The 16,974-nt window shown below is 45.6% G+C and overlaps 3 protein-coding genes across 6 annotated transcripts in view; 2 read left to right on the top strand and 1 right to left on the bottom strand.

The window, feature by feature from the left end:
* The window catches only part of scaper (S-phase cyclin A-associated protein in the ER), a 60,493-nt gene extending 56,719 nt beyond the window's left edge, over positions 1–3,774 (bottom strand). Inside the window, exon 1 of one of the 3 annotated variants that reach the window (XM_086163132.1) lies at positions 3,474–3,774. In XM_086163132.1, coding sequence (XP_086019258.1) covers positions 3,474–3,641 — 168 coding nt within the window. In that variant the 5' untranslated portion in view covers positions 3,642–3,774. Of the gene's footprint in view, positions 1–2,004; positions 2,416–3,473 lie in introns of those variants that run through there. The other 2 variants (XM_086163134.1, XM_086163133.1) reach the window with 2 other exon arrangements.
* Positions 3,775–7,308: 3,534 nt separating this feature from the next.
* On the top strand, positions 7,309–11,413 carry rcn2 (reticulocalbin 2). Its single transcript, XM_086162757.1, has 8 exons — positions 7,309–7,374; positions 7,673–7,819; positions 7,886–7,988; positions 8,080–8,276; positions 8,347–8,460; positions 8,551–8,644; positions 8,729–8,868; positions 10,494–11,413. The coding sequence occupies exons 1-8, from the start codon at positions 7,315–7,317 to the stop codon at positions 10,635–10,637; spliced, it is 999 nt and encodes a 332-aa protein (XP_086018883.1). The 5' UTR covers positions 7,309–7,314; the 3' UTR covers positions 10,638–11,413.
* Positions 11,157–16,470, top strand: pstpip1a (proline-serine-threonine phosphatase interacting protein 1a). 2 transcript variants are annotated; one of them, XM_086162755.1, is made up of 15 exons: positions 11,157–11,242; positions 11,943–12,043; positions 12,124–12,198; positions 12,282–12,316; positions 12,395–12,501; positions 12,573–12,635; positions 12,954–13,058; positions 14,242–14,287; positions 14,482–14,561; positions 14,676–14,774; positions 14,849–14,945; positions 15,040–15,127; positions 15,215–15,294; positions 15,519–15,613; positions 15,720–16,470. In XM_086162755.1, the coding sequence occupies exons 1-15, from the start codon at positions 11,213–11,215 to the stop codon at positions 15,849–15,851; spliced, it is 1,233 nt and encodes a 410-aa protein (XP_086018881.1). In that variant the 5' UTR covers positions 11,157–11,212; the 3' UTR covers positions 15,852–16,470. The 2 variants fall into 2 exon arrangements, with proteins under 2 accessions (XP_086018881.1, XP_086018882.1); XM_086162756.1 differs by lacking the exon at positions 12,954–13,058.
* Positions 16,471–16,974: the final 504 nt, after the last annotated feature.

Here is a 16,974-nt window from a genome sequence, read left to right as displayed (position 1 = left end):
GACACTTTCACTGGCAAATAGTCATCTGTCTGATTTACTAATACGACGCACAGGCACACGATGGCGACCTCCCAGGTCATTATCAAAATATGTGACTGGTTTCATCATGCACGTTTCCCAGCAGAAACTGAGCTGTTCACACACATCCTCAGAGGTCGACGCTTCGTTAGATTTTGGCCACGACATTAGGAGACTAATATTTAGCATCCGCGGCACGTGTTTTGTTGCGTCGAACGACCAAAATCCAGTCGGGCGATCGATCCGACGCTGGAGCGCGACATCAACTTCGGCTCGGTTTGCTTTTACGGCTAAACTCACAATGTTGAGACTGACTCCGGGTGTCAGCTGTCCGGCTTGTAAAATAATTGCCTTCGGTTGGGAGCGGTTTTATTCCATACGGTGGTTCTACAAAAGCAGGAGGCTACTTCAGTTATTCTCCCCTGCGCAGCTGTAGGATGGGGTCGAAGCCACAATTGTGCTGACGTTCTATGTAAACACCACAACCACTGGCACAGACCCCTGACAAGGAACAGCTGCAGGCGGAGGCTCTAACCTGCTTTGTGTCCAGCGTGCATCATGGTTGACCTACACATCGCATATGCGTCAGTGAACTCGGCTGCAACATCGAATTAACTAAATACAGTGGCAGAGCCAAAGTTTTCCATCACATCCTTGACCTATGGGGCTTTAAGCAATAAAATTTCTGCATCCCACGGCCGAGTGGAGAGCCCATGGATTAGCAAATACAGACACTATTTTGCATTTTGCTTGCGAGGCAGAACAGATATAATATTCAACGAGAGAGACATCAAATATTTTGTATTATGTATCTGTTTTAATCTAGGATGACAAAATATTTGGACTTTTGGCGACACGGTTACAAAATATCACTCTAATCATGCTGGATCTTCACTCGCTGTGTCTCCCCGCCCCCAATCCGCCCCCGGCAGAATAGCACGTATCATTTCAGTGTGATTTAATAACCAAACAGTCTATTGTCAAATAAAATCCAGACAGACTTGGCAGCTTTGGCCTGACAATTACAAGATGTGGCTTCAGCCTTAAAATCTGTTGTTACCTGAAACCAACACACACACAAAAAAAAAACAAAACAAGAGCCAGATCTCCTCTTAATAGCAAATGAGTCATGGAACAGACCGTTCTCTCTTTTTTCTCTCACTATGCAGGCAGGAGTGCTACTGCAAAATTACCCCGCCGACTCCCGTGATCAAACAGTGGAGGGATACGTTTTACATTGAACATGAACACATGAAATGTCACGAAATTTCCGCAGCTATTCCAGGGGAATAACTTCACGTAAACGCGGCTCACTGGACATTACATATGCAGAAGAAGCATGCAGACATGTTGGTCCGATAGCATTTAATGTCCCTAAGGGAGATAGCCAGCTGACCTACTTTTGGTGTGCAAAATTCTTTACATGTCAAGTGGCCTGGGCTTTCTTCTCCCCAGAAGAAAGGAGAGGAAGAGGAAAAAGAACATCAAACTGCGCAGACCATGCAAAAAAAAATAAAAGTTGGGCAAAAAAAAAAAAAAAAAAAACGGCGTTGTGGGCCAACATTGAGGAGCATCTCCGAAGGCTGTAAATATTTACTCAGTGTGTCCTGTGCTCAGAAGCCGGGGGATGACAGACAAGTTGTGAGGATACCTTACACACTCACAACTGAGGGCTTATTGTGTGCGGCAGCCTGAAGGGAAGAAATCTTACAGCAACACTGCCTTGATCCACTTAATAAGCAGCAAACAACCTGTCTCCGGAACTGCACTGTGGGAGAATAAGACAAATTGTGCACTCTTGCCACGCTCTCTGGGCAGCCAATCCTTCCCATGCACCATTCAGAATACTTATTCTCCTGGCTGTGCTGACTAAGGGGAGAGTGAAAGGTTTCCCTTTGGCAACAAACAGATGCAAGCAGAATGACAGGGGGTGAGACAGCCCATTAAGAGAGGCAGAGAGAAAAATCAAAATATCACAATACATACAGAATAGAAGTAAAGTGTGTGAGCAGGTTCCTCGTCCTTATCGACCCCTGACATAGTTTTGCCGCCCACTTCAGGCAACCTGTTCACCCTCACCAGCACCGCCACTTGTGCAAGGTGACATCGTCATCTGACAGCAGGACCGAAATAGCCTCCTACTGTGTAGTCCAAACTGTCATAGCAACTTGACCGGCCGTGTCAACACCTCTCGCAGGACACGCGTGAGTCGAGCGCTCGGTAGCTCCCTTGTCCCCTCTGTCTACCGAAGCCGCGCCATCAACTTGAGGAAGCCGCCGCCTCTCGGGCCCATCTCATCGCCTTCTGCTCTATCTGCCTGCCACTCTGAGCTCCACTCGACGCAGCTTCCTTGATGTACGGCTTCTCTTCGCTGCTCTGCATCGGAGCCCCCGCTCTCTCTCCATTCCTCATTGCTCACTCTCCTCCTGCCACAACGCTGCACATTCATGTGCACGCAGCTGGCCTCCCGCGCTGCCCCCCTACCCTGCGTTACCAACGATAGGAGTATAGCTGCAGGCGTCGGGGACAGCGCGTGCTAACTAAAGCATGCCTCGATGTGCATGTGCTTCAGCGGCGTAGTGTGCCGCTCGGATGCTGATTGGACTCAGCGTCCAGTGATTCACACGGCGCTGGGGGACAAAAAACACAAGCCCACATGGTGTTTAACAGCTTGCAGATTGCAGAGAGTGAAAAATGCTGGGCCAGACATGGAGTGCAAGATACCTCACCATCAAATACAGACAATTCACATCTTCCTACAAGAATGCGACTATTCTAGGCCAGCACATGGCAGCAGAACAACTTTCTGGTATGGAGAATGTTTCTAGATCTCTGCGAGAGACAGAATACCCATCTTTCGGACAAGATTTCTACATTTGGCGTTGAGATGATGGCGGAGCGGGTCTCACAGACTCCGGGCCAAAATCGACTTCTCAAATGGTGTGAGATGGAGTGACTGGCGTGTGATTGGCATCATTTATGTTCTTTAACAATTCGCCTATCGCTCCCTGGCTGTGAGGGTACTGAGGCGACCACCACCTAAGTGTGTAGTTATGATGCTTCCACATTGGATTATTCAGGATTTTAACAGGAATGGCCCACATTCCTAGCACTTGAGTGTCCCTCTCCTCTCCACCCATGCACTCTATTGTTTTCTTTGACATGGACTGGACACATGTTGACATAAAATATCCCTCAAGAGAGAAAATGCGCTCGATTACAATGAGAACGCAAGTATTTTTCACAATGTGGGCGGGAGGAGGATGGGAAATCACACCGACTTGGAGGTGCCGTCCCCCCCATCCCACCCGAGCAGGGCTGCTGGTGCTACAGTGCAAGCTAGGTGTCGTTAATCCCCGCCGGCTAACAGTTAGCAGGGAATGCGACGACATTTCCCCGCAGTCATTTCTCCATTTCGAATTGTACAAAGGAGCTGATTATGAGTCGGTACGAACCTTCAGGGCGCTAATGGATGAATTTTTGCTTTTGCCTCCTCCATGCGAGGAGCCTGAGCTGTTGCTGCTAGACCTCTCCCTCCCGTCACCACCGTGTCCGGCTCTCGGGCCGAGACGGTGCTGGCCAGCGCCGCGCCGTCGACCGTCATGGCGGCTGTCTTTGGACATCGATTAACACTAGCGTTCAACGTTCAAAAGTCCCCGGACAAAGTTGTGCGGTTGTCGGGGTTGGCGTGAAAAACATGTCAGATAAATAAATGTCAGCGCAGGCAACCTAACTAACAGGAAGTGTGGCGCGGTCATGAGGCTGAGTGGCGGAAGTGTTAGCCAATCATTTATCTGTGACGTAGAGCTGACATACACGTTGGCCAATCAGAGATAGTAATAATATGGGTCAAGGGGCGGGGTGATGTTTATAGGGCGGGATCTCGCGTTGTCTGCCATGGCAACCATCAAGAACGAGCGGGATGTTTGGTTGATTTGTCAGCGCGTGTTAAACCAATAACAACAGCCGGAAATAGATCAGCGAAGAACATATTTTTCTTCACAATAAAAGCATAAAACTAAATAATAATACTAGTAACATAATAATAACAATAATAATAACAAGTATATGTCTTTCCTACCTGAGGCTATCAGACTTTTTAATTCCTCTGTCTTTCCTACCTGAGGCTATCAGACTTTTTCATTCCTCTTCCCACAGCCGCAGGGAATCTTCAATCTTTGTAGTTACTGCTAACAGTTAAGACAATACATATTTCATTATATTTCTTATTCTTCCTCCTATCTGTTACTGTTATGTTTTTTATTTGAAACTCTGGCACAACAGTTTCCTTTGGCATCAATAAAGTTGTTCTCATGTCATCTCATGTCATCTCATATTATTTTTATTATTATTAGTAGTAGTAGCAGCAGTACTACTACTACTAAGTAGTAGTAGTACTAGTAGTATTAGTATAACAATTCTATTACTATTATAACAATATTATAACACTCTCTTATAACAAATCTAGTATAACAATCTATTACTGTTATGTTTTTACTTGAAAAAGTAAAGGGAATTTCCACGCAGGGAATCTCCAATCTTTGTAGTTACTGCTAACAGTTAAGACAATTCATATCTAATTATATTTCTTATTCTTCCTCCTTTCTACTATTATCTATTACTGTTATGTTTTTTACGTGAAACTCTGGCCCAACAATTTCCTTCGGGATTAATAAAGTTGTTCTCATCTCTCTCGAAACTCTGGCCCAACAATTTCCTTCGGGATTAATAAAGTTGTTCTCATCTCATCTCATCTCATCTCATCTCATCTCATCTCATCTCAATTTAATTATAAAGATGTACTATAATGCCCCTATTAAGAAAAGATAAGATAAACTAAATTCCTTTTTCACAGCACTGTAACAGTTATAATGTCAAAAATAAAAAAAGTAAAATAACTATAATAATAATAATAACCAGTATATTATCTTATTAGTAGTAGTAGTGGCAGCAGTACTACTACTACTACTACTACTAGCAGTAGTAAAAGTAGTAGTAGTATAACAATTCAATTCTCACGATGTATTGTAATGCCCCTATTAAGAAAAGATAAAATAAGCTAAATTCCTTTTTCACAGCAGTGTAACAGTTATAATGTCAAAAATGCAAAAAAGTAAAATAAGTATGAATATAAATATAAATAGAGAGACAGAAGATAGCAAGACATCCAAGAATAAATAGACAGCAGAGACAACAACAACAACAACAATGTCAGGGGACAACATAAAGGAACGGTAAGGGTGAAATATGCACAACCGGAAGTAAATGACAATATAAATAGAGTGACAAGAGCAATGGCACGAATAAAATGAATTAACAAAAATAGACAGGATGTGTGCAGGCTGGGTCAAACAAGGATAAGAGAGACAGCAGAATTAGGACATGACAAGTGAATGGGTGAGGTTGTGGAAGCAGCACAGATGCACCTCAGTGCCGTCCAGACTGCTACCGGATGGCCATTTGTACAAACGAACGTCTGGAGCGCTAAGCTACAACCTGAGTGTTTTCAAGTAATAGAAGGAAATCCAGAATCAGACAGAAAATCCCATCCTTCACTGCATGGAAGTCTCTCAAAAACCTATGCCTCATGGTGATACTGTGTTCACTCCCCTGGTTCGTCAGTCCAAAACCAGTCATTGAAGGGGACAAAGCTGTGCGGACAATTACCATGTCAGGCAGCCAAAGGACATGCAGAAACCATCATAACTTACATTTTTCTTCTTTCTCTTCTTTGGTGAGATTTTACGGCATATCACATCCATGGATTTATCTTACTAAACAGAAATATATTTTATTCCAAAAGCTGTCCCTGAAGGACAGTTGACTGATACAAAATTAAACACAACTAAATATATCATGTCAATAACTCATGGATGTCAAAGCAGAATTGAATTCATGTCAAAGGCAGTGATGTCATTGAGGAATCTACGACGTCACGTTCCCACCGTGACATCGGGGTCTCTTGTGACATCATAGATTTCCACAGCGTCATGCAAACTCGCGAACCTTCAAGAATCAAGGTTTAATTGTCGTTGTGCAGACGCAGTGAAATTTTGCAATGACAGCTCCTGGCTCTTAGCCTGTTCAAGTTTTTTTTTTTTTCGTTAAAAATAAAAATAAATAGACAAGTTATTTAAATAGTGTGCAGTTATATACTTACTCTTACGGCTCCGCTTGCGCGCACGGATCTGGGTAAAACAGCCTTTTGTATTGATGCCCCCAACACATGGAACACTCTGCAACAAACCCTAAAATTAGATACCCTCCCCTCTGCCGCTGTTCTTAAACACTTGGTTAAAAATGTATGTACTGCCAATTGCACTTGTTTTTAGTTTTATCCACTGCCCTTGTACTTTTGAGTAAAAATTGATCTCATTTTTACTTGTTTCGAGTTTTATCTACTGCTTCCGTACTGTCTTTAATTTAATCACATTTGCACCTGTTTTTAGTTTATCAACTGTTTTTTTAATTTGTACTGCCAATTGTACTTGTTTTTAGTTTTATCCCCCCCCCTTGTAGCTTTTAATTTGATCTCATTTTTACTTGTTTCGAGTTCTATCCACTGCTTCCGTACTGTCTTTAATTTAATCTCATTTTCACCTGTTTTTAGTTTATCTACTGTTTTTTTAATTTGATCTCACTATATTGTTGTGCTGTGCTCTGCTTGCTTGTAAACTTGTCGACCCTGAAAATGAGGGAGACCTCAGTGGTCTTACAAGTATAAATAAAGGTTTGAATGAATATACATGGTGCGGATGGCATAAAGGGTGATATGAGCGTGACTGAGTGTAAAGTGCAGCTTTCGCTTCTTCTGTCGTGCATCCACGACAGAAATCGAACCAAGGCAGAATGCAAAAAACGCAAAGAACACAGAAATAAACATCAGTAGCCGGTAGCTTCGGGCCGCTGCGTGTGTCCACGCCGCCATCTTGGGACCTTTGCTGAAGCTTTATGGTGGTCATTTTTATTCACCCTTGTGAGAGTAATATTGGGCAGCTCTGGCTCAGTTGGTAAAGCGGGCAACCGTTCGTTTCGGTTGGATCTTTGCTGCCATCAGTGCGTGAGTGTGCAGCACGAGATCCATTTACCATTTACAGTAGTTGCATCCCGAAACATGACATCACATCCAGTGAGCACTTTAAATGTCTTTCTGCAGAGATGTGAATAGATCAAGATGTGAGATGTGTATGTGTGTGCACTTTAACACGCATATGAATTGCAGACTGTACAGGCATCGTGTCTCTGTCACGGTTCATCATTTTATTTTGACATCTTGCACAACATTGTACTTCCGGGATGAGTTCCCGCCCCCCTCTCCTTCCCCTCCCGCAGCACCAAGCCAGACAACTTTTCACGGTAGCAGTATCACCTTTATTTGTATTTGACGGTCGTATCGCAGGGATTTGTTTATACCCTGCCAGAGCCAGTTTGACAAGAGTATTGTGTGTTTAAACAGTGTGGATGTGTGTGTCCGGGGCGCTCCCTGTTAGCAGGTTGAACGTCAAATTCAGTGTGTGCATGAATTAACATCAGCAAAACACCCCTGGTACTTTCATACACTCCAGTTTCATTCTAGCCCCGCAGATTCTTTATGTTTTATGCTTTTGTTTGTTTGTGTGTCGCCTCTTAATTTGCACGGGTTATTATTGTGCAGATGGCGCCCCCTGTCGGTTGGCTGCTGGTCCTGCTGTGTGCTCGCTTCCAGTGGGCTCTGACCTCCGATAAACATTTCCACGAAGGTCATCACGAAGGTCAGCAGCACCACGATGAACATGACATGGACGCTCTGCTGGGACACAAGGTCAATACATCCCTTTTTATATCCGTCCCAGACCCTGCCTCCCGTTGACGCTCCTCTCCGTTGCAGGAAACCGAGGAGCTGAAGAAACTTGGTCCGACGGAACAGAAGATCAAGATGATGGAAATTGTGAAGAAGATTGATAGGAATGGTGACAAGCTGCTCAGCGACGGTTAGTTAACCTCCCTCCAGGTTCAGATGGAAGATTAAATTAAGATTTCACGCTCATCTGTTCCCCCCCCACCACACACACACACACACAGAGGAAATCACACGATGGATCCAACACGTCTACAGGAAGTACGCGCTGGATGACGCAGAGAACCGGTTTCCTGAGTTCGACACGAACGGAGACGGGTTCGTGACGTGGGAGGAGTACAACATGGTCGTCCACAGCGAGCTCATTAGTTTCGAGGAGGACGTGGTCCTGCCCGACTCGGAGCAGGAATCCCTCCGACATGTACGGTACCCCTCGCCGACCCGCTTCGCGTTCCCTCGACGCGCAACCAAATTGACCCGTTCTCTTTTAGTTGCAGCAAAAGGAGAGGAGGCGTTTCGAGTTCGCGGACACGGACGGCACGGCCGGCCTGAACGTCACGGAGTTCCTCGCTTTCACTCACCCGTCCGAAGTGGACCACATGGCCGTACGCCAGGCCGCCCATCCTCCCTGACACCGAATACGTCTTCTCCGTCCTTTGTTTATTTTCATTTTTTATTCCCCTCCGTCTCGCTAGGACTTCGCCATCGAGGATGTGCTGAGCGAGTACGACGCCGACAAAGACGGTCTCATCAGCCTGGACGAATTCATCGGGGACGTTCGCGGCGAAGGTAGGACGGTTTCCGCGAGTGCCGAACGAGATGTCGGGGTTCCGCGCGGCTTCTGTTCACACCACGCCGATGTTCTCGCCAAAGGTGACGCCCCTTCCCAGTGGGAGATCGAAGAGACGGTGCGTTTCAAAGACCTCTATGACCAGGACAAAGACGGCGTGCTGAATCAAGAGGAGCTGCTCCGCTGGGTCGCGCCCAACAGCTACGGAGCGGCGAGAGAAGAGGTGAGACTGAGCGGGCGCTTCGGCTCAAGAATCAGAGATAAATTGAAAACCGAAATCCCCCACGGACGCAGTGTTTGTCCTAAGCGGTCGTGATGAAGTCTTGTATTTTCCGGATTATTGAGTGCACCGAAATAAAAAACTCTGTGTGCATTAATGCTGCACTTGTCTATAAGCCGCGGGTGTCCACGTTGTAACGAGATATTTACACTGTATTAAGCTTTGAACTAAATGCATGCAGGTATCTTGTATTTGCAAGTGTTATTTGCAGTGCTTATGTCCTCTATTGTAAGTCGCTTAGGATAAAAGCGTCTGCCAAATGTAATGTAATGTAACATACACAAACACAGGGGGTCCCCACTTAACGAATTACTCGGTTAACGGTGACTCGGAGTATAATAATATTAAAATACGCGCAGAGTTGTTCGTGAGTACGTGTTGTACGCATTTACCCGCGCTTATAACTGGCCTACATTCATGCAAATATAAACGTTAAAGGAAAAAAAAAAAAATAGCACGGTACAAATGGCCGATATGTATGCAAATACTGTAGGGTAGTACGGTAGAAACGGTGTTTTGGAGAGAACAATGCCTGTAACACGGCTGATGAAAAAGATTAATAATAAATAAAATAAAGTCCATCTATCCATCCATTTTCTATCCCCGCTTCGTTTTCTTCGGCGTCGGAATTGAACGGCCTCAGAAGTTCACGCTCATTTCATGGGTCCGATGTTCCGAGGCTAAATGAGATGAGATGAGAACAACTTTATTAATCCCGAAGGAAATTGTTGTGCCAGAGTTTCAAGTAAAAAACATAACAGTAATAGATAATAGTAGAAAGGAGGAAGAATAAGAATACAATGAAATACGAATTGTCGTAACTGTTAACTGTAACTGCAAAGATTGAAGATTCCCTCTGGCTGAGGGAAGAGGAATTAAAAAGTCTGAAATTGAAACTGAAATTGAAAAAAAAAAAGTCTAAAACTGTTTTAGCGACGTGAAGCTTGTTAGCCTGAAAAAAAATCCACAAATTAGCCGCATCGTTGTTGTCGCCGTGGCGATTTCTTCCTAATTTACATCCGAGCGAGTCCTTCCTCATATGTAGTTACTCTTGATTTCCTTCCCAAACGCTCGCTCTTTTCGAACCACCGCCGATCAGGATTTCCTGATGGTTGCGGTGGCCGACCGCTCGGTGTCGGGCGGCCCGGTTCGCCCATGTTGGTCTCCTCGTGCGTGCGGGAGGCACCTCGCGTCCCGAACGCCACGAAGGACCGCAAATAGGTTCAATTTAGTCCGGCTTCGGGGTGAAAATGCCGCGAACCCGCGGCGGCTCTCCATCGGCCTCACGCAATCTTACCATTCTGGTCTAAATTTACTGATTTTCCCATCCGCCTGGACCCGCATGAACGCAGCGGAACCCGACCGTGACGTGTTAAAATAGATATTTCGGCAAAGAATCTTTCAAATTTGTCAGGGGGAAGGGAGGGCTCCGAAGAACCGCAAGAGATACTCGTTGCAGTTCCGCGATTTCCAATCAGTGGCATAATTGCCTCATCTGACGGACGCTGACAGAGAGGCAGTTGGTGTCTGACTTCATGTGTTTCCTGTTTCCTGCTGCTCCTCGCCAGGCCCTTCACCTCATCAAAGAGATGGATCAGAACGGTGACGGGCAAATTTCCGAGGCGGAAGTGTTGAAGAACCAAGACACCTTCATGAACAGCGAAGTGACTGACTACGGCCGACAGCTGCATTTGACGCATGACGAATTATAGTTTCATGCTTCCTGTATTGTTTTGTTTTTTTTTGTGTATAATTGTATGAATGATCTTTAGTTGTTCTCCGTACCCTTTGCCCTAAAGCGGCAGGATTTAGATCAGACACCGAGCGACTTTCTGGTGAATCGTGATTTCATGAAACGATGCAACAGGAAGACACCGTAGCACACCCACGGCATACGCTGCACCGTGCAGGAATTTTCCAGCGGCCCTGAAACGTGCGTGGCGAAGCAGCCGGCGCCACGGAGGCCGTTTCAGTTCGAACACGAGATTATCTGTTACTGGAAGATTTGCAAAGAATGGTCGCTGGCGAAGGTGTCGTTGAGCGAGACAGTTAGTTGTTTTCACGTATGAGTCCACTCACTGCGACTGCTGACATGCTGCATGCAGTTCTTCCTCTTTGAAATCAAACGCGATTGTGCGTGTGTGTGTGCGTGTGTGTGTGTGTGTGTGTGTGCTGAAAATTGACGTCTGGTTTCCTGGATGTGTCATGCGTCGTTTCATTTGCATCAAACAACGGTCCGGGTAACGGGCGAGCTTTTGTAAAGTTTTCCTTCGCACCACCGCTGACGATGGCGTTAAAATTTAAAGATGCCTTTTGGGTGAGTCCAAATTTTCGCCACTAATTCCAGCACTTTACCATATATGTGATTTCTTTCCTTTCACATTTATTGCTGAAGATGAACTTTAGCCGAGAGAAGTTTGGGATGCACTGTTTGAACTCAGTGTTTTGTACATTAAAACGAATGTATAAAGCTCTGACCTGCCTTGAACCGCAATGACTCCTGTTTCTTATTCTTTATTCCAGCTACTACGGCTTCCCTTTTTGAAAGATAAGAAAATTGAGCTTCTTCTAGATTATCACGCAAAGAGTGTAACTTCAAAAAGAGCTGTAAACAAACTGAGTGAAAGTATTTAGAATATAACTTGACTCACGTCGAGCTGACGGAGATATATTCGTCAGAGTTGTGTGTCATTAAAAGCACATTTGTAATCCACACATTCGACGCATATTCAATAAGAAAATACACTGGGTTTGATAAATAAATACTCGTCCGCAAAGCCCTTCTACAAGGCGAGTCCTGGTGAAGGTGGGAAGACCCCCACCTTTCATTTTCCATCCACCTGCTCGCTGTTTTTTTTTTTTTTTTTGCAACACAAGTTTCCTAGAAAAGGGCAAAAAATGAAGATGCAAATTGGGTCGCCTGGGGGTAAAAAATATATATATATATATAGAATTTGCGGGCAGCAACCAAACAAACCATGTGAAATAGATGTATAAGTTAGTGTTTCTCTCTACAGGGAGTGAATTTCATCAGTAACCTAGGCTACGAGCTGATGACGCAGAGGCTGAACGACGGCCGGCGGACCTGCAAAGACGTGGAGGAGCTGCTGAAAATGAGGTGATCGGGATAAACAAGAGCCGATAAACGGATAAACACATCCGATTGGGAGGTAAATAAATAGGTCTCGAACCCGGCAGGGCGCTGGCGGAGGAGAAATACGGGAAAGAACTGGTCACCATCGCACACAAGGCTGGAGGCCTGTTTGAAATCTGGTAGGTGTGTGTGTGTTTGTTCACATTTGGGCATTGTCACGATCTCTTATGGTGTGTGTGTGTGTGTGCGTGTGAACCCACAGCACTTTGAGAGCATCGCTGGACGAGATGAAGACACGTACGTACGGCGGGGGAAGGCGATTTTGCCGTCCTGGCTCGCGTTAACCCTCTCCATCTTCGCTCCCTTGCGCCTCAGAGATCGAGAAGACCGGAAACCTACACATCCAGCTGTCCAGCCTCCTGAAGGAGGAGGTGAGGAGGCTGGAGCAGTTCAGGGAGAAGCAAAAGGAGCAGAGGAGAAAGGTGAGCGGCTCGGAAGCCGAACGGGACATAATTAGATGTGTGACTGTTAAGATTTCATCCTTCTTCCTCAGCTTGAGATCATCATGGAGAAGATCCAGAAGACCAAGGTCTCCTTCTATAAGAAAACAATGGAAGTAAGGAGAACCTTTTTCTGGTGATTGTCCACAACGCAACCCTTTGCTGTTTGTTTGTGTGTGAGTGTGTGAATGTGTGTGTGGGTTAAGATGTTTTAGTTCATTCAAAGCATAAGTTTCGTGTGTTTGAGGCACCTTCTGGAAATTCGGTCCACAGAAACCCGAAAGCGTCCGTGTTCTCGGGGGGAAGGAAGCCAGCTATGCAAATACAGGATATCTATTTCTTAGCTCAAACCTCGCCGTCCGGTTCGGGGTCACGTAGAGGCGAAGTCGGCCGAAAGCCACCGTCACGCACGGCTTGTTCTTCCCCCGTCTTAGACGGAGAAGACCTACTGGCAGCGCTGCGGCGAGGCGGACGAGGCGGAGCAGGTGGCCAAGAAGGCCGGAGGCGCCGCCGCGACCACCTCCAAGCAGCTCGACAAGGCAAGTCCCCGAGTCTGGAAAACTATTCTTATCACTTAAGGTACTTTCTGATCGAAGATCTTGGGAAATCCCGTTTTTGACACCTGGAGAAACAAGCGTCCTCCTTCAATCCGGACATGGGTTCAAGCACTTCTAAAAGTAACGGCGAGCAGTAACGGGAAGCAACGGCATCCGTTTATGAGTATTTTATAACTTTCATGCAATAATTTACATGAATGTGCACATTTTGTAGAAGAAAATCAACCATTTCCTTTTTCAGAAATGATGCACTTTGTGGAAGAGCATTGAAAACAAACAAGACACTTATTCACATGGAACCTCTTCATGTCCACCTTGGTAGATATTAAGAGCCATGTAACCTAGTTATATACACTTTAGTACAAATTATTTGACTTGTAACCTAGTTATATACACTTTAGTACAAATTATTTGACTTGTAACCTAGTTGTATACACTTTGGTATAAATTATTTGATTTGTAACCTATATATACACACTTTTGTATATGTTAATACATATGTAATATCTTTATTATATACTCTGGTATTAATAGGTATGTAACACAACATTTCCATGTACACTTTGGTGTGTGTGTGTGTGTGTGTGTGTGTGTATATTGGTATGCAACATTTACAGTGACACTTTGGTATGTATTAATAGATATGTTACATTTTCATATGCATTTATTGTTGTGCTGTATGTATCCACTTTATATACACTGACATAAATGAGCTTTTACGATGGTAGATGATGAGTTTGATTACATTTATTTCCCCTAAAATAAATTTAGTTGGTTCCAGCTGAAAAAGGAGAACTCTCAGGCTGCCAAGCTTCAGTCTGCATGACGTGCACTTCCACTCCTGATCCTTTAAGAGGAAAGAAATAATACTTTTACTGACTCCCGCTGGTATTCTGAGGATTGGATAACCGTATTTCAAGTTTATAAAATGCTGTTAGTATCTGGATTGATGTTTTCAAGACCCTTATTCTCCCAATAACGAATGACTAATTTTACACACATTGGATCACAACACTGGTGCGTTCTTTCATTCTTTCTTTTCCCCGATTGTCGAAGTTTCAGAATATCACATCCGAAGGCCTCCGACGTTTCAAATGTGACGCAAGCAATTTCCTCGGCCGGTAATCCAATTTTGTAATCCCTCTTCTGGTTCTTTTATTTTCAGCTGAACAACAAATCCAGGCAGTGCAGGGAGGCGGCAGAGGAGGCCGGTAAGAGGCGGCTACGCTGTTCTTTTCTATGATCGCAGAGGCATTTTAAAATGGAAAAATCACATTAAACTTCCCCTTTATCGAGTATGCAGCAATCTTCCTCTCCCCCGGCTCGTGAAAATAGATCCGGCGTGTAAACAAACAGTTTGTTCAATGTCGCGACCGTTCACATGTTTTGTTTTTGTCTTTTTAAGAGAGACAATACAAATCCAACACCGAGCAGCTGAACACGATCCGACAAGAATGGGAATGGACGCACATCAGCACCTGTGAGGTAAATCAAGGGCCCGACGGAACAAAACACGATCAGCGAAGGCAGAAACAAAACAGGCGCAGTGTTTCGGGTGGATTCCACACGGTTGCTGGAGCTGCAGCTTTCCCTTTCCAGGGGTTTCAGCAGCTGGAGGAGGAACGTCTGAGCGCGCTGAGGAACATCCTGTGGGTGCACTGCAACCACTTGTCCATGCAGTGCGTCAGGGACGATGAGGTGGGGCGGCCACACATTTACACGCGTGCGGAACTCGGGAGTCCTCGAAAACGACGCAACCCTCCGTGTTTCAGTGCTACGAGGACGTGAGGCAGGCGCTGGAGAGGTGCGACATCACCACGGACAACAACTGCTTCGTGGAGATGAAGAGCACCAGCTCGACCCCTCCAGGTAGAACCGCCGCGCCATGTTCCACCACCAGCGTGATGTCATTTTTGTGCTGCAGCCCAAACAAAAAAAAAAACACCTTCATTCGACCTTGCAGCTCCCGTCGAATACCAAAATTACTATGAGAGGGACACAACAGGAGACCAGAACGGAAGCGCCGGGTTCGTCGGTGGCGTCATGAAAAGGTGTCGGTGCGCTTCATGTCATTTTTTTTTTGGTGTGTTTTGTTTTGTTTTGTCACAAGCTCTGCTGCCCTTCCTCTCCGTCCACAGGTTTTCCACCCTCCTGCAAGCTAGCAATTTGTCCGGCTCCAAAATCAACATCAACAGCGAGGCCGTTGCGAAACCGAGCGGTGAGGCACAAACAAGAACTTCCAGGGTGACGACAAAGATTGCGAAAGATGAGGACGGCGGAAATGTCCATATTGTCCGGAGGGAGGGGTTAGCTAAGTCAGAAAAAGGGAAGTTGGAATTCTATACAGAATTGAAAAAATGTGCACAAAAACATGACACACTAGGATTCTGAGAAATGAAAACGCTTGAAATCCCTGAAGTCATTCTTCTGTCACTATTCTAGAGGTGAAGTCAGACAGCCATTATGCTGCAATCCCCGGATTCCAGAGCTCCACGACTCCCCAGGCGTACAGAGCCGTGTATGACTATGTGGCCCTGGTGAGGCTGATGACCCCCCCCCTTCACACACACACACACACACTCACTGCTACGCCTGATTTGGTCACCTGGTCAACAAATGAACGCCGGTTCTGTCGTTCTCCAGAGGGAAGACGAGCTCACCATATCCGTCGGTGACGTCGTGGCCGTCATCGACGCGGGCGTGGACGGCTGGTGGATGGTGCAGGCCAACGGCCGGGCCGGGCTCGTCCCCGGGTCCTACCTCAGTGTGGCGTAAGCTCAGGATTACAGCATCATTGGGAGTCCCAGGATGACGGATTTCTTCTTCCGGGAAAGTTACTAGCAGCAGAATATGTTGACGATGGACACGGGTTGAATTGCTTCAGGAGACTCACTGCTCCCTCTACGCGCCGTAACCAGAAGCAGTACCCATGGACTATTGCTTGGTAGCATCTAAATTAGCAAATATTAATTTTAACAAAAAAAACTTACCTGAATATGCAATTTTCCAGACATTCACTCTCTTGGGGCCAAAAGGTAATCCATCAATGAATAGATTGTCTAATACGGGAAACGATGGTCCAAGCAATCCAAGCAGCTGGACTGGAAGATGGGAAATGATCACCCCGTGCCGCAAGCAGGGGCGCAAAAATCCACTTAACTGAGCTGAAAGTGCCGTGCGTTCTTGATTTTTATTTTCTCACCACGACAGAATAAGCGTGCAGGCCTAACCACAATACCAAGTGGAAAACAAACAAACAAACAAAAAAAAAACCCACAACATAGTACATGTGCTGAACCGGATATGTTTTTTACTGCAGGTCCTTGTATGTAGCTATTTCCATTCAGACTGCAGGAAAAAGATTTGTTTCTTTTACATAAAACTTTATTTATTCAAAAGCTATAGGTCTGAGTGTGTTTTTGACAACCCATGTAGGACTGGAAACACGCAGTGTGTGAGGCAATGAAACAAATGATTTCAACCCCCTTTGAGAAGCTGGCTATATTTAGCCAGAGGTGCGATTATGAGAGTCGCATCTAAAATGGCACGAAGCAGCTAAAGAACCGGACGCCGCGCTCGAGTCACGAAGCAAGAGCTGGCGGATCTCTGCGGCTGAGAGGTTACGGGTTCCCTCTAGCAAGCACTGCGGAACCCGGCCACAATCGGGTACTTCACCACACGTGTGTGTGTGTGTGTGTGTGTGGGAGGGGCTGAACATCCTGGAGACTTCAAGCGATCACTGCTATCATGGAGACGCTGACTTTTCAGTGGATGCTGTGAGTCCCTTTAATGATAAGAGGGAAGCCTAATAGCCTGAATAAGACTGTTCCCTTAGAAGCCTCACGGGGAGTGTGTGACCTTTGACCTGTATTTGTATAAAGGTTTTTTGTTTTTTTTG

Source organism: Fistularia commersonii, chromosome 17, assembly GCF_037954325.1.
Source record: "Fistularia commersonii isolate RoL2024-O1a breed Wild chromosome 17, RoL_Fcom_v1.0, whole genome shotgun sequence".
NCBI lineage: Eukaryota > Metazoa > Chordata > Actinopteri > Syngnathiformes > Fistulariidae > Fistularia > Fistularia commersonii.
Note: the sequence above shows the minus strand (reverse complement) of the source record. Positions and strands in the feature narration are given on the sequence as shown.

Coding starts and splice junctions, on each gene's coding strand:
- rcn2 (XM_086162757.1), top strand. CDS start 7,315: ATGAGTTCCCGCCCCCCTCTCCTTCCCCTCCCGCAGCACCAAGCCAGA. Junction 8,645..8,728: donor CGGGGACGTTCGCGGCGAAG/GTAGGACGGTTT, acceptor TTCTCGCCAAAG/GTGACGCCCCTTCCCAGTGG. Junction 8,869..10,493: donor ACGGAGCGGCGAGAGAAGAG/GTGAGACTGAGC, acceptor GCTCCTCGCCAG/GCCCTTCACCTCATCAAAGA.
- pstpip1a (XM_086162755.1), top strand. CDS start 11,213: ATGGCGTTAAAATTTAAAGATGCCTTTTGG. Junction 12,199..12,281: donor GGAGGCCTGTTTGAAATCTG/GTAGGTGTGTGT, acceptor GTGAACCCACAG/CACTTTGAGAGCATCGCTGG. Junction 14,946..15,039: donor CACCAGCTCGACCCCTCCAG/GTAGAACCGCCG, acceptor TCGACCTTGCAG/CTCCCGTCGAATACCAAAAT.